At 44.5% G+C, this 13744-nt stretch overlaps 1 protein-coding gene across 7 annotated transcripts in view; it reads left to right on the top strand.

Moving 5' to 3' along the window:
* The window catches only part of MID1 (midline 1), a 588063-nt gene that overhangs the window by 530231 nt on the left and 44088 nt on the right, over positions 1 to 13744 (top strand). For all 7 annotated transcript variants that reach the window (XM_058713622.1, XM_058713623.1, XM_058713625.1 and 4 more), the window contains one exon: positions 12314 to 12421. In XM_058713622.1, the coding sequence (XP_058569605.1) occupies positions 12314 to 12421 (108 nt within the window). The remainder of the gene's footprint in view (positions 1 to 12313; positions 12422 to 13744) is intronic.

The following is a 13744-nucleotide window of genomic DNA, read 5'->3' as shown; positions in this document are numbered from 1 at the left end:
CGGCACAGAGCCTGACGCGGTGCTCGAACTCACAAACCATGAGATCATGACCTGAGCTGAAGTCGGAGACTCAACCTACTGAGCCACCCAGGTGCCCCGAAAAAGGATCCTTCTTGAGAAGATGGTACACAGGACAGGGTCTCTATGGTGGCACATCTCAGCAGCCGTAATTCCTGGAGGCAGTAGCCGGATGGCTGACGCACACTGTGAGCTCTTCCTGGCACAAGTGCCCTGTCACTGGCAGAGGGCTAGGAGGACGGAAGTCAAGGATGAGAGAACTGTCCATTGGGTCGTTGCTGAGCCCTTAAGGGAGGTCACAGTGGGTCTTCCCCGTCCCCTTGTTGCACAGCTATCTCCTTCCTTTTGATGTTCTGGGATACCCTCTCTATCCCTTCTGGTTTGTAAAAGAAAAAAAATGGCCAGACAGCCACTTTGAAACAAGTTGGGGGAAACACTTTTGAACACTTTCACACATGTGGGATGATGGCTAGTCAGCCTAGGTCTGAAGATGGCTTACAGGCTGACACTTTCTTTTTTTTTTTTTTTTTTTTTTTACGTTTATTTATTTTGACAGAGAGAGCACGAGCAGGGGAGAGGCAGAGAGAGAATCGCAAGCAGGCTCCACACTGTCAGCGTGGAGACTGATGCAGGGCTCAAACTCACGAATCGTGAGATCATGACCTGAGCCAAAACCAACTCGGACGCATAAACGACTGAGCCACCCGGGTGCCCCTAGAATGACATTTTCAGTATTAGGCTCTCTTGATCTTCAAACACACGTTTGAAGCGCGCGCACAAACACACACACACACACACACACACACACACACCCCAGAACCTCAAAATCGGCAACTGACAATCATCTGAATACTCTGGTCTTTCCTTTTCTCTTCCAGACCAGGTTAGATTCCTTCTCCGTGTCCTTTTGGCAAAGCCCAGCTTGTACAGTGACAGTGCTCTGTAGTTTGTGTCCCATCTCCCTCTTACCACCCTCAGCACCTTCATGGGCACCAGCTCCCCAGTTTCAGAAAAAAACCTTAGGACAGCAAATAAGCAGGGACAGCTTCAGAGAGAGACGGTGACTCTCAGTTGTCATAAATCAAATCAAGGAAGTCAATTCGAAGAAGGTCAAGAGAAGACCACCCCTCCCCAGAGTTAAGCCTCCAAATTCACCTTTTTGCCTTAGCCGGGCTCTTGTGTGAGTGCAATGGGTCATCGCCAGCTCTCCGCGGCGGACCTCAGCGTGGCTTTTCTCAAGGGGCAGTAAGATATGTCTGGCTCCGGGGTTTCTGGTGCAGTTAATTCTGTGTGCAGCCGGCGTGTGTGCTAGTTGTTCTCTAAGGGAGTCCTCGTCTTTGGAGGGCAGAGTTTGGGCCCGCGTGCCACTTTGCACATCGTGGGCACCCAACAAGTCCCCAGGATGGCCACCTGGCCTCCGCTGACGCCCTCCTCGTTCTGGGAGAGGTAGGAGTGTCGTCATTTCCTCTCGTGTACATTCCTCAGCTACCCAGACCGTTGGGGAGATCTCTGGAAAGCAGTAGCTTTAACCACCTAGCCTGGGAGCGGAGAGGGACCGCATGGAAAGTTGAGTTGGCTGGCAGAATCCTAAGAAGCACCGAATGAAGACTTGCGTGGTTCCTAGTTTTATAGAGAGAGCTCGCAAGGGCAGTGTTGGCGCGATCACGTTTGGTGCAAGATGTTTCTTCCTGCAGCGTGCTACCTGAAAATAACGGCACCGAAGTGACGATATCCGAGAGGAAGGTGGTGTTCTCTCATACCGGTGACGTAGCCTCCGTCCCTTCTTAACGAAACGCTGACCTGGGTCGGGCTCTGGCTACTTAAACAAAGGTCTGCTTTAATTCTTGCAGAATAAAGTATTTTTGCCTTCTGTTTTTCATGAAATGGCCTTAAAGAATTCCTCTTGTTTGTGGTCTCGAAAAAATCAGAACTATGCCCGTGAGGCCCGCCTTGAAGGCTTCCATGAAACAATAAGAAGGCTTTGTTCTTGGTCATAAAATTAAAGCGAGCAGTGTTTCCATTACCTGGCAGGATGCCGCCTGCCCGCCACCCCCTGATCCTGACAAATGTAAACAGAGCAGTCTGTTTCCCAGTTAGGAGGTGAGAAGACAGCATCTTTCAGATAATGGAGGGAGGGAGGCAGGGAGAGAGAGAGAGAGAGAGAGAGAGAGAGAGAGGCACTTCTTCATGTAATCCCTAACTTAAGTATTTTAAGATTCAGTTTTACTCTAGAAGACTGTGCATATTAAGCTTAGAACTGGAGAGCCATTGTTTTAAAAAGACAATAATAATTTCACAGTGAGTTGGAATGATGGAAAATCCAAGGGTCTCTAGATAAAGAAATACATATATTTTAGTCTGACTCATTAGATTTCATGTGTTTTCTTTTCAGGCAACTTCGCCTGTCATTGCTCAGATTTAGACCCATTTGTGGTCAGTTGTAAATGAACACTTGTGGGTAGATTGTGGCCCGAAGGAAAAAACAACCGAGGTCAAGATAGACAGCACGGCCAGATGCAAACTCTGTTCAGCCCTGCAATTAGTCAGAAGTCGTTGGGGCTGTAGAACAAACTGGATGAGTGGGACACCAGTGCCCTCTGACCCCCTCTAGATCTCTTTCTTAAGAAACGTCCAGATCGTCGTCCCCTCTGATGTAGGCACTTCTGTCTGTAATGGTCAGTGCCAGGCGCTTACAGCACTCACCAGTCCTATGTTTCCTGGCCCGAGAGCTTCTGGAAGCCCGTAACACTCTGCCTGGGGGCTCCCCCACCCAGGGTGCCCAGCCGTTAACTCCAGAGAATTACTGCCCAACCACCCCTGACAGCCTCCGACCAGCCACCCGTGGGAGATATTAGGTAAATCCCACCCTTCCTCCCCATCAGCAGGACCGTTCTGAGTTTCCCAGTCTCCCACCGGGATTAATCTGCAGTCGGCCACCGTGGTCTCGGTCAGACACGTGCTTCTGGCTTCATGCCCTGTCTCACCTCCCCACCCCTACTGGTGTTCCCTGGCAGCTACTTATATTTCCATCCCTGTCCCCTGCCCTGCTTCCTGGAAGCAGCTCTTTGCGCCCCCCCCCCCCCCCGCCCCAGCTCACGTGTTCAGTTTCCCTAAAGCCTCCTGTCTTTGACTTTATTTGACTAAATGTGAATATTATTAAACACTGGGCATCACAGATATTGAAAGAGCAGTCTGCCTGCTTCTGCCGGCATTCCGGAGTGACGACACCCAGGCAGGGCTTCATAGATGTTACTTGGGGACGCGTCAGAAAGACAGAACAAAGCTTAACATTTTCCAGTCGTGCGCCCAAGTGCGAGTGCTACCAGTGATACAGTCGAGTGTATTTCACGTACTGTGAGGGATGCTGAAGAGCAAGGTCCGATCCTCATCCTCCTTAACTTTGCGGGGCGCCAGATGGCATCTATCTTTGAGTAACTCAAGCCCGGATAGGACTTCAACCTTGTATTTTTCCAGTCCATCACTACTCGGGAATCACGGCACAACAACTAAAAAGAATGCCACTTAATGAGAAATGACATGTGAGACTGAAAATGAGTAATGTAAGGTCATGGGATAGGAGCTTCCTCTTTCCATTAGAAATGACTTCCCTTCCCCGAGACGGATCACCTCTGTCCTCCCCGGCACTCCATTAACTGTCCTGCGCTGTAAATAATTTTTTTAGCTTCTGACCACAATGCGATTTTTGCCAAATACATTAGTTGAAAATTACTTAATAGAAAGCACCGCTTTTCAGAAACTTTATGAAAAAGACTTGACAGGCCCAAGTGTCCATGACAGGTTAATAGATTTTTTTTTCTTCATTCTGTGTGCCCAACCCAAATGGAAGGGTGTGGAGCATTTATTTTATAACGTGTGTAATTAATAAGAGAGAGGAAGGGAGGAGTTTATTGTTTTTGAATGAATTACGAGCAACACCTTCCATTCCGCTTCTTCGTTTTGGAACCGCTTTGAAGAAAACTGATATCTATCAAGCACCTACTATGTGCCAGAGAGCTTACGGATATTTTCATTGAAAGTATGCAAACGAGGAGACCTTCTTACACAGATTCAACACATTTTTCACACCGCGGCTCTTTGATTACAAAGTCCATGCTCTTTTCCCCTTTGCTCGGGGTTGGCAAACTATGCCCCTTGGGCCAAGTCCGACTCGTCACCGGGTTTCACAAATAAGGTTCTGTTGGAACGCAGCCACACCCATCTGGTTCCGTATTGTCAGTGGCTGCTTTCACACTACAACAGCGGCATTGAGTAGTTACAACAGGGACCATATGGTCCACAAAGCTGAAATATTTACCATCTAACCCTTTATAGCAAAGTCTCTCACCTCCTGCGGTACATCATGGAAGACTCTCCTCTGTCCCCTCCCCGTTGCATCAGGAAGGAGCCCTTAAGAGAATGCATTGGGGATTTGGAAAATAACTCCCCAAATTCTGGAGTTAGTCCTCATGTTATAGCTTCCAAAGCCATTGTTTTGGTGAAAGATGGGAAAAAAATTTGGATTCCTGCTATTAAGTCCCCCAGGTAATCATCACAGGCTGACCGGTCCTGGAACTCGTACTATGGCTCCTGTGTGGACATTCCAGATAAACAGAATCTCTTAACAATGGTGGTAGTTAACATTTATTGAGTAATTGCTACATGTGAAACATTTTTCAGTGACGTTTCACGTGCTAGTGCGTTTAGCTCTGAACCACAAGCTCCCCTAGGGTTTCTCTGCCTCGGCATTGGTGACTTTTGGAGCTGGACAATTCTCTGCTGTGGTGGGGGCTTTTCCAAGCATTGTTGGATGTTTGCTAGGTAGCGTCTCTGGCCTCCACCCACTGGATATGAGGCGTGGCCCCCAGCCCCCTCGTGACGACCAAGAATGTCTCCAGACGTTGCCAGCGGTCCCCCAGGAACACCTGGTCTACCCCGTAAGAGTCGATATTGAGGGACTTGAGAAATGGAGAGTTTAAGCAAATGCCTGAGAACATACAATTAGGAAGTAAGGAAGGCCTGGCATTCCACCCCAGGAAGACTTTCTAGGGACCCTGAGTTCTGAACTACTGCCTCCCTTAGCCCTGTTCACTCTAAATCTTCTCACCCTGTCTGATGATTTCGCTTTACTGAAAAACGAACAACGTTTCGGATGGGCGCGTTGTGTTTGCTCCTCCTGGGGGGGGGGGGGCGGCAATCCCTTTGTGTGAAGCTTCAAGGTTTTAGGTATTAGGAGTGGCGTTCTTGCCGGGCAGTTTTATTGTATTGTTACAGTTGTGTTTCATTTATAAGAAGCCTTTTATTGCCCAGCTCACCACAGTGTGTTGCCATTTTTAATAGCGTCTCACTTCCTTATCCAACATTCAAGCTCCATTATCTTAGAAACCTCCAGAAAGGAGGATTTTATCGTGAGGTTCCTGGGAGCTGTTTTTTGATCCCATAGCAAAAACATAGCAAGATCCCGTGTGGATAGTCCATCAATATGCAGAATTGGTCTCCTCTGGGCCCAAGCATTTCCCCGCACATCACTCCATGGTAAAGGCCAGACTATGGTTAGCACCGTATGAAGGGATTCCATCTTTTTATTTTTCTGAAAAGCATTTCTTGGGCTTTCGAAAGTTTTAGTCAGATGAATAGATTAAATATTACAAAATATTCTCCTGTACTCCGGTTTCTGCCCCAAAGACAGGGACCCTGGGAACTTGGCCACTCTTCCCCCTCTCATCTACTTGAGCTACGTCCACAAATATTTGACTTCGGTGTGAGAGAGTTTCAGGGTGAAGATTACATATAAACATATTAGATGAATTACAGTAATACGGTCTGCTCTTACTCAATTCTCCTTGGCTCAGTTTTATATACAAACTCAAGTGTTAGAGTCGCTTTCATTGTTCCTTCTGGCAGCTCCGTCTAACTTCTGCCCCAGGGTCTGGAATGTTCATCACAGCTGCCTTTGGCAATAAAACCCGAAGCACCCTCAGATCCTCGTATTTCCCTTTGCACCTGTGGGATTGTTATAGACGTTGTAGCATAGAACAGTATGAAATAATAGTGTTATTAAGACATAATCTTAACACCGACCCCTTTAAATTTGGATGCGGACTCAAAATTACATATTCTTTTTTTTTTTTTTTAAGTTTTTAATGTTTGTTTATGTTTGAGAGAGAGACAGAGTGTGAGCGGGGGAGGGGCAGAGAGAGGGAGACCCAGAATCGGAAGCAGGCTCCAGGCTCCGGAGCTGTCAGCACAGAGCCTGACACAGAGCCTCAAACTCACAGACCGTGAGATCATGACCTGAGCCGAAGTTGGACGCTTACTGACTGAGCCACCCACATGCTCCTCAAAATCACATATTCTTAGTAAGAGAGAAAAGCAACATAGCATAAAATGCAATAGGGTTTTAATCTTTCTCCAGGTCACCTTCATTTGAATCGTGGTACAGCTTTGCTTTTGCCATGAGGACCAATTCTAGGCACCCCTCCTTCCTCAACGCCCTGAAATAAAATGCCCTTTTTCCACCACATAAACCTCATCCTTTCCAAAACTTCCTCCACTGCATGCATCTGTGTACGAATAGAAAGTGACCTATCAAGGCAGCACATCCTTCTCACGAGAGGATGCAAAGGGTCTTTTCTCAAAATCTAGAGATGGCTAACTCATTTCAACAAAGCGTTTAAGATGAGAAAATGAGGATTTCTTTTATTTTTGAATGTTTCTTTATTTTTGAGAGCGAGAGAGACAGAGCATGGGCAGGGGAGGGGCAGAGGGCACTGGAGACCGAGAATCCGAAGCAGGCTCCAGGCTCCGAGCTGTCAGCGCAGAGCCCGACATGGGGCTCGAACTCACGGACCGTGAGATCATGACCTGAGCCAAAGCCGGACTGAGCCACCCAGGCGCCCCAGAAAATGAGGATTTCTAAAATACATATTAGTCCAGTTTTACCCGTGAGAAGTGGCTAGATACTTTTCCCCATTGACGTTGTCTTCTAAGAGCGCCATAAAACATTTCTAAAGATGTTAAGGCCACATGTGTCTGCAATCTAATAAAACTTAACAGGGCAGGGGGGGGGGAGCTTTTTGCTGGCCATTGCTAACCACGTGCTCTGGAGAAAATAGCCGACATTTATGTTATCATTAACCAAGCTGGGGAATGAGTACGTGTACCTGCACATCCAGCAAAGGCAGATGAGCTTGGCACCCGGTGGCAACTTCCACGGGACTACAACTGACTGCTGGTATCTGACAGGAGTGTTACTGCAGTCGAATGGCCCCCAGCTGAATTCGATCTCAGGGCTAGGAAGCCAAGACAGGAGTGGTGGCCTTCTGTGCTCAATTCATTGTTTGACTTTCCAATCTCTCCTTCACTAGGCCGTCGAGGGTGAGATAGTTGTAGTTGGTCGAAGAGAAGAAGCAAAAGCGCCCTAGGAATAAGAGAGAGTGGGGTGCCAGCTCTACAAGCCAGACTGTTCTTTTGTGTCTTCTGTAATCTCCCCTCTCACTCTACCCTTCCTGCTCCTAAAATACTCGTGACGATTATGGACACACGCGGTAGTAGGGAAATACAATTGATTCTCATTAAGTGTGGCAGTTATGTTCTATAAAGTCTCCAGGAACACTGAATTGGCTAATACTGAACCATCGCTCTTAGGGGAGAAAACACACACACACACACACACACACACACACACACACTAACCCCTTGCATAGATGATATGATCTTAAATCCTGAAAGCAAGTCTCCTGGTAGATTCTATTGTCTTTATTTTATGAAAGAGAAAAAGAGCTTCCAAAGTGTTAACTGACTTGCCTGAGGCTGGACCACTGACGGGTGCCAGAATTGGGACTCCAAGCCCATCCATCTGGCCCCGGAGCCAGACCTTCTTACACCACACTGCCCTACCCTTATTGTCTCCACCCTCGGACTATGGAAGAGCTAAAACAAGAAGGCTGAGCGTGTCCTTGTTCAACCTCAGCTGGGTGCTGGCAGGGTGACTTACATTTTTTTCGGGCTCTGAGCGTGCCCGACGTGCATGTGAAAAGGCCACAAGTATTGATTTCGGGTTACAAGTGGAGTTGTTAATTTTAGCGAGCGTACAGATTGCAAATACGGAAGCTGTGAATACTGAAGTTGCGCTGTAGAGCTTGTGAGGAGGTCCCTGTTAAAAGCAGAGTTGGGAGTGCCTGCAAACACCTTTTCTATATTTTATGGCTGGTTCCTTTGCACCCCTTCGAAGACTTCTCAGAGAATTCTTGACTGACCTTCAAGAAAACGAGCCCTACTCTCAGGCACGGGCAATCACATCACCCTCTTTAATTTCCTCTATGTACTAGTCATGAGCCGAAATTTTTATGTATTTCTTGACTTGCTCAGCCTGTTCCCCTATGTTTGTATGTAAACCCTGTGATAGTGTGGACTTTGTCTGTGCCCAGCGCTGGAGTGCTGCCTGATATGCTCTCGGAACCCCGTTGCTATCATTTGAATGAATAAATGATTAGATAGGTGAATGAATCAATAGTTGTATGCGTGTCTTCCAAAGTGAGGGACGCGAGTGTTTTATAAGAATAGGCTTGAGCTTGCATAACATTGGCTGTCCCGCTCGCAGCCTCAGATAAGGCGTCAGGGCCTAAAAATGGGATAACACCTGAAAGAAGACATGAGTCCTGACAGGATGCAGATGGGATCTGACTTTAGAAGAATTACTTTAGAGATGAAGTCAGTACTAAGAACTAGGGACAAGGATGGGGGGAATGATTCGTCATCCCTAATTATCTTCATCCCACTCTTGTCTTTAGGTGAGGGACCAAGAAGGTGGACATAGAGGTCTATGAAAGAAGGTTTGAGGCTTGTTTCTTTCATCCTTAGGTTGGCTCTACTCAAAGCGCTTGTTTGTATTATTAGCCTTCATGATTCTGAATCAAAAGACGTGAATCAGAAATCGAAGGTTGAAATCATAACCAAGAGCTGCCAGCTTCCAAACCAAACCTGCGAACTAGAAACACCTGAACACGCTGCGAGCGACCAATAAACCCATATTTGGGTTAATAGCCCATATAAGACATGAAATCCAATCAAGTCATTAACTTCTTTTAAGTGACACATGAAACAGCTAAACTGTGGAAAACTTCTTTGTAGTGGGAGGATTTTAGAAATACAGGATAGCATTCAACTTCTTTTATTGTACCTTTTGGAATAGAAGAATGCTAGAGTTACAAAAATTTGGAAGCTTCATCAAAGTATCAAAAGAGATTCAACTTTCCTGGTTTCAAAGGAAAGTCAACTCTGTGTTTTTTGAAAGATCTAAGGAAAATACTTGGCCTAAAATGAATGGATCATGTTTCCAAATTTCTGAGAAATTATATTTTGGGCCAGTGGTGGTTGTGGTATCAGCTTTCCCAAAACATATTTGGCTCAACAAAGTAGATTTCAGTCTACTTTTTTTGTAAAACAAATCTATCCATCATAAATATCAAATGGTCAGAATTTGGATTAAATCAAACCCCATGCTAGGATGGCAACTGGGACACTTTTCCTCCCATGGAGTAACCCAAATCCCAATGATCTTGAGAGTGAAATGGATCCCAAACTAAATCATAGTCTATTAACAAAGCTACTTCTCAATGCAGATGATACTACTTGAGATTTGTCTGTGACTTCACAGTGGTAGTTATTTCCTCAGATATTAGTTCGTGTACTTACCACAATAATCCCACGTGGCTGAGACAGCAGATACCGTTCCCCTCATTTTACAAAATAGGAGAATTTTGAAATGGCTATCTTCCTGGACTTTTCCAACATCGACCTATGAGTAGAGCTAGTCCTCGACGCCACATTTCATGACACCTACCTCTAGAACTATTAGTGAGGTTGGATCCAGTTCAGTCAAAACCAGAATGTCATTAAGCACAGAATATGTTAGCAACATCAAAACCTGAGGACTTCATGGTACGGTCAATTGATTTTTGACAAAAGTGCTAAGACACTTCACTGAAGGAAAGAATAGTCTCTCCAGTAGATGGTGCTTAGGCAGCTGGCTATCCAGAAGTAAGAAGGCACAGTTGGACCCTGCTTGGAAGCATACGTAAAACCTAACTCAAAATGGTGCATAGACCTAAATGTAAGAGATAAAACTTCTAGAGGAAAACAGAGGCCTAACTCTTCATGACCTTGGATTGGGTTGCTTAGCTATGACACCAGAAGCACAGATGACAATAGATAAATAAGTAAATTGGACTCTATCAAAATTGTCACTCTTGGGGCTCATTCTAGAAGATACTTTTCTGTGGGGTTTTTGTTTTTTTTACTGTTTATTTTTGAGAGAGTGAGACAGAGCACAAGCAGGGGAGGGGCAGAGAGAGAGGGAGACACAGAATCCAAAGCAGGCTCCAGGCTCAAACTCATGAACCACGAGATCATGACCTGAGGTGAAGTCAGACGCTTAACTGACTGAGCCACTCAGGCACTCCTCTCAAAGATACTTTTCAAGTATAAGGTGCTACTTTCCAGAAATTTCACTCTCTCCATCATAATGTGCCCATGGTTTCAATATGATTCCTTCCTTTTCACAGCTCAGTTGTAGCCAGTCATTACATTCAGTTAGAGGTCAAAAGGTAAGACAAGAAATTTCTTGAGAGTAGTGGCATTTTGAGTAAATATGTCCATGGATAGCTGAGTTTTTATTTGGGAATCCTCAAGGGAAATTAGAAATGACAACATAAAAGTCATGGTAAGAGAAACTGAGTCCGGTGGTGAACTTCCTTGAAATATTAGCCCGAGTTCCACATTCTGTACTTACCCATCAAAACGTCTTTTTTTTTTTTTTTAATGTCTATTTATTCTTGGGAGAGAGAGCGAGACAGAGCGTGAGCCAGGGAGGGCCAGAGAGAGGGAGACACAGAATCCGAAGCAGGCTCCGGGCTCCAAGCTGTCAGCACAGAGCCCGACGCGGGGCTCGAACCACAAACCGTGAGAACATGACCTGAGCCGAAGTCAGACGCCTAACCGACTGAGCCACCCCAGTGCCCCTCAAAACGTCTTTTAATTTTCTCTTCTGTTCATCACATTCAGCAAGCATGTTTGCGTGCTAATCTGACATAGGACCTGATCTCGGGGTTTGCTGCAAATGGCCAGTGACCATTATCTTCTCAATAAGAAGATGTCTTGAGTAGTCTCTCTCCTGCGTCTCATAATAATCAGGAATAAAACGCAAGGAATCTTGGCCTCTGGAAACAGGACGTGATTCCTCTGAACAGCCATCAATGGATATTTGACCTTCTGACCCTACTTCCAGTTTATCTCATTCATAGAGAATGGAATTACTCCAGTTAAATAAAGTATCCCAAATCAGAAGGGCTTAATGGCTGGGCCATGGCTCCTCCCTGAGATATGGTAGAGTAATCAATGATGCCATTGTCATTCTCTGTAACACTGCAACTTGTGTGCTGTGTCAAAATCATAAAACTCAAGCATGCTATCTCCATTTCCCACAGCTGTGATTTTGGGGTCTCTGTTTGCGAATAAGCATTTCAGAATTGTCAAGAGGTGGAGGAAATAGCGCGTACAGAGTATTTCCCAAGCCCAGTTGCCAAGAATGAGCTAATTGTCACCCTGCCTTGCATATAATGAGTCTTAAAAACTTCAAATAAGGGCCATTCTATAATGATCTACCTTTCCTGGAGAATGGCTTATGTTCATTGTAGAATCTTGGTCTTTCAGACGTATACCAGAAGTAAAATTTTAAATTATGTCATAAGATGAATAAAATATCCAACCATCCATCCAGTGACTAAATGCAAAGTTGATGTCTATTTGAAAGAAGAGTTAAGTAAATATGATATAGTCTTGCTACCTTGCATTTGGAAAATGTGTCCAATGGACGTTAATAGTAGTCTATCCTCCATAAAGGAATACTATTCGTTCTTTTTAAACTTAGTTTATATGTCTAATAGGCCAAAATTCCACTCTCTTTCAAGATATAGAAGAAGGAATTGCAAATATATCTCAAGTGTCAATTTCCAACTAATTGGTAATAGCTGTGTATATGTTGTGTTAAGAAAGATTCTGTGGCTGAGTATGGCTTAGCAGAGGAGACTGCTATCATTGGATAATAGTGTTTTCCAAGAGTGTAAGGAAGGGAGTAGACATGTAAGTCCTATATTTTCCATCTTTGTATAATTGGAAAAAGAGTTAACATTTAAAGTATCTTTTTAGTGATTACCAGAAACGTAGTAGTCTACATTAAAGAGCATTTAACAGAAAACAAAGGCCAAATTAAATGCTCACCATTCTATCTGTCCTATAGGTCAATGCATCACGTCAAGAAGCCAAATTGATGGAAGAGTGTGATCTTCTCATTGAGATCATTCAACAAAGACGACAAATTATTGGAACCAAGATCAAAGAAGGGAAGGTATGATTTCTAGGGCAGAAGATACCATATTCTCCTGGAGAGGATGTCATACTCCCATGCACTTCAATAGCTTAGGAAATATTGAATACCCCCTTTTTCTATATTTTCTATAACCTCCTCTTACGTCTTTAAGACGTAGCTCAAAGTCCCTTGGTTGACCTTTTTTTTTCTCTACCCCTTTCTTTGTATTATCATGGTCTCCTATGCACATCTGTAATACAAGGATTGCATTACATTACCTCTACTCCATTACTGAACTCCAGAGGGCAGTGTGGAGCTCTGGTCTGTTACAGCCATTGTTTTCTTTTCTTTTTTTTTTTTTTATTAAAAAAAAATTTTTTTTTAACGTTTATTTATTATTGAGAGACAGACACAGGACGTGAGCAGGGGAGGGGTAGAGAGAGAGGGAGACACAGAATCTGAAGCGGGCTTCAGGCTCCGAGCTGTCAGCAGAGAGCCCGACGCGGGGCTCGAACTCCCGAACCGTGAGATCATGACCTGAGCCGAAGTCGGTCGCCCAACCGACGGAGCCACCCAGGCGCCCCAGCCATTGTTTTCATCTCTCTTCTCTAGGAGAAGGTGGGTTCCACAGAGGAAGAGTTCATTTCCTATTTATCGCTATATCCTAGCAATTATCACAGTATTAAATAAATGTTTCAGTGACTCAGATTTTATATAGAGATGGCGAAGTGTTTTCCCGTGCCTTTGAGCGAATTCAGACAGGTATAATTTTGTGGTGGCAAAACTCCTGTAGTTTCACTGTGTCATATATCCCTTTGTGGATATATGAATAGTAATTCTTTTCTAATGTTTATATGTTTAGAATTCCTACGGTTTTTATTGAAATACTTAGGATCCATTTTATTTTACCCATTTCTCTGCCTCCCTCCAAAGGTGATTTTGTAGCCATTTTAAAAATGGAAACATTCATTCAAGATTTAACTACTACTGCTCATAACCATACTTTCATGAAATATGTATAATTAAATTAGCAACTATTAAGTGGTGCACAGAGGTAACGATAGCCAATATATGTGCTCTTCTCTGTTCTCTACAAAATTTCAAAGGTACGTTCAATATTGTATCATATTTTAGATTACTTTGTCTGTATAGGTTGAAAGCTATTTATACAGGTAAATTGTGACGGTGATCGGAGACGTCAAAGTGAAATCAAATCAAATAGTTCTTGAAGCTGTTTACAGTGAATTAACAGATTAATGTGAAACCAGTCCCTGGCCAAGAACTGACTCAGCTGTGTTGAGAAGCGACTTTTCCCCACATACACATTGTACAACTTAGCGTCCACCTGGAATCCTCACGGGA

The sequence above is a fragment of the Neofelis nebulosa genome, chromosome X, assembly GCF_028018385.1.
Source record: "Neofelis nebulosa isolate mNeoNeb1 chromosome X, mNeoNeb1.pri, whole genome shotgun sequence".
NCBI lineage: Eukaryota > Metazoa > Chordata > Mammalia > Carnivora > Felidae > Neofelis > Neofelis nebulosa.
This window is presented reverse-complemented; position numbering and strand designations above follow the sequence as displayed.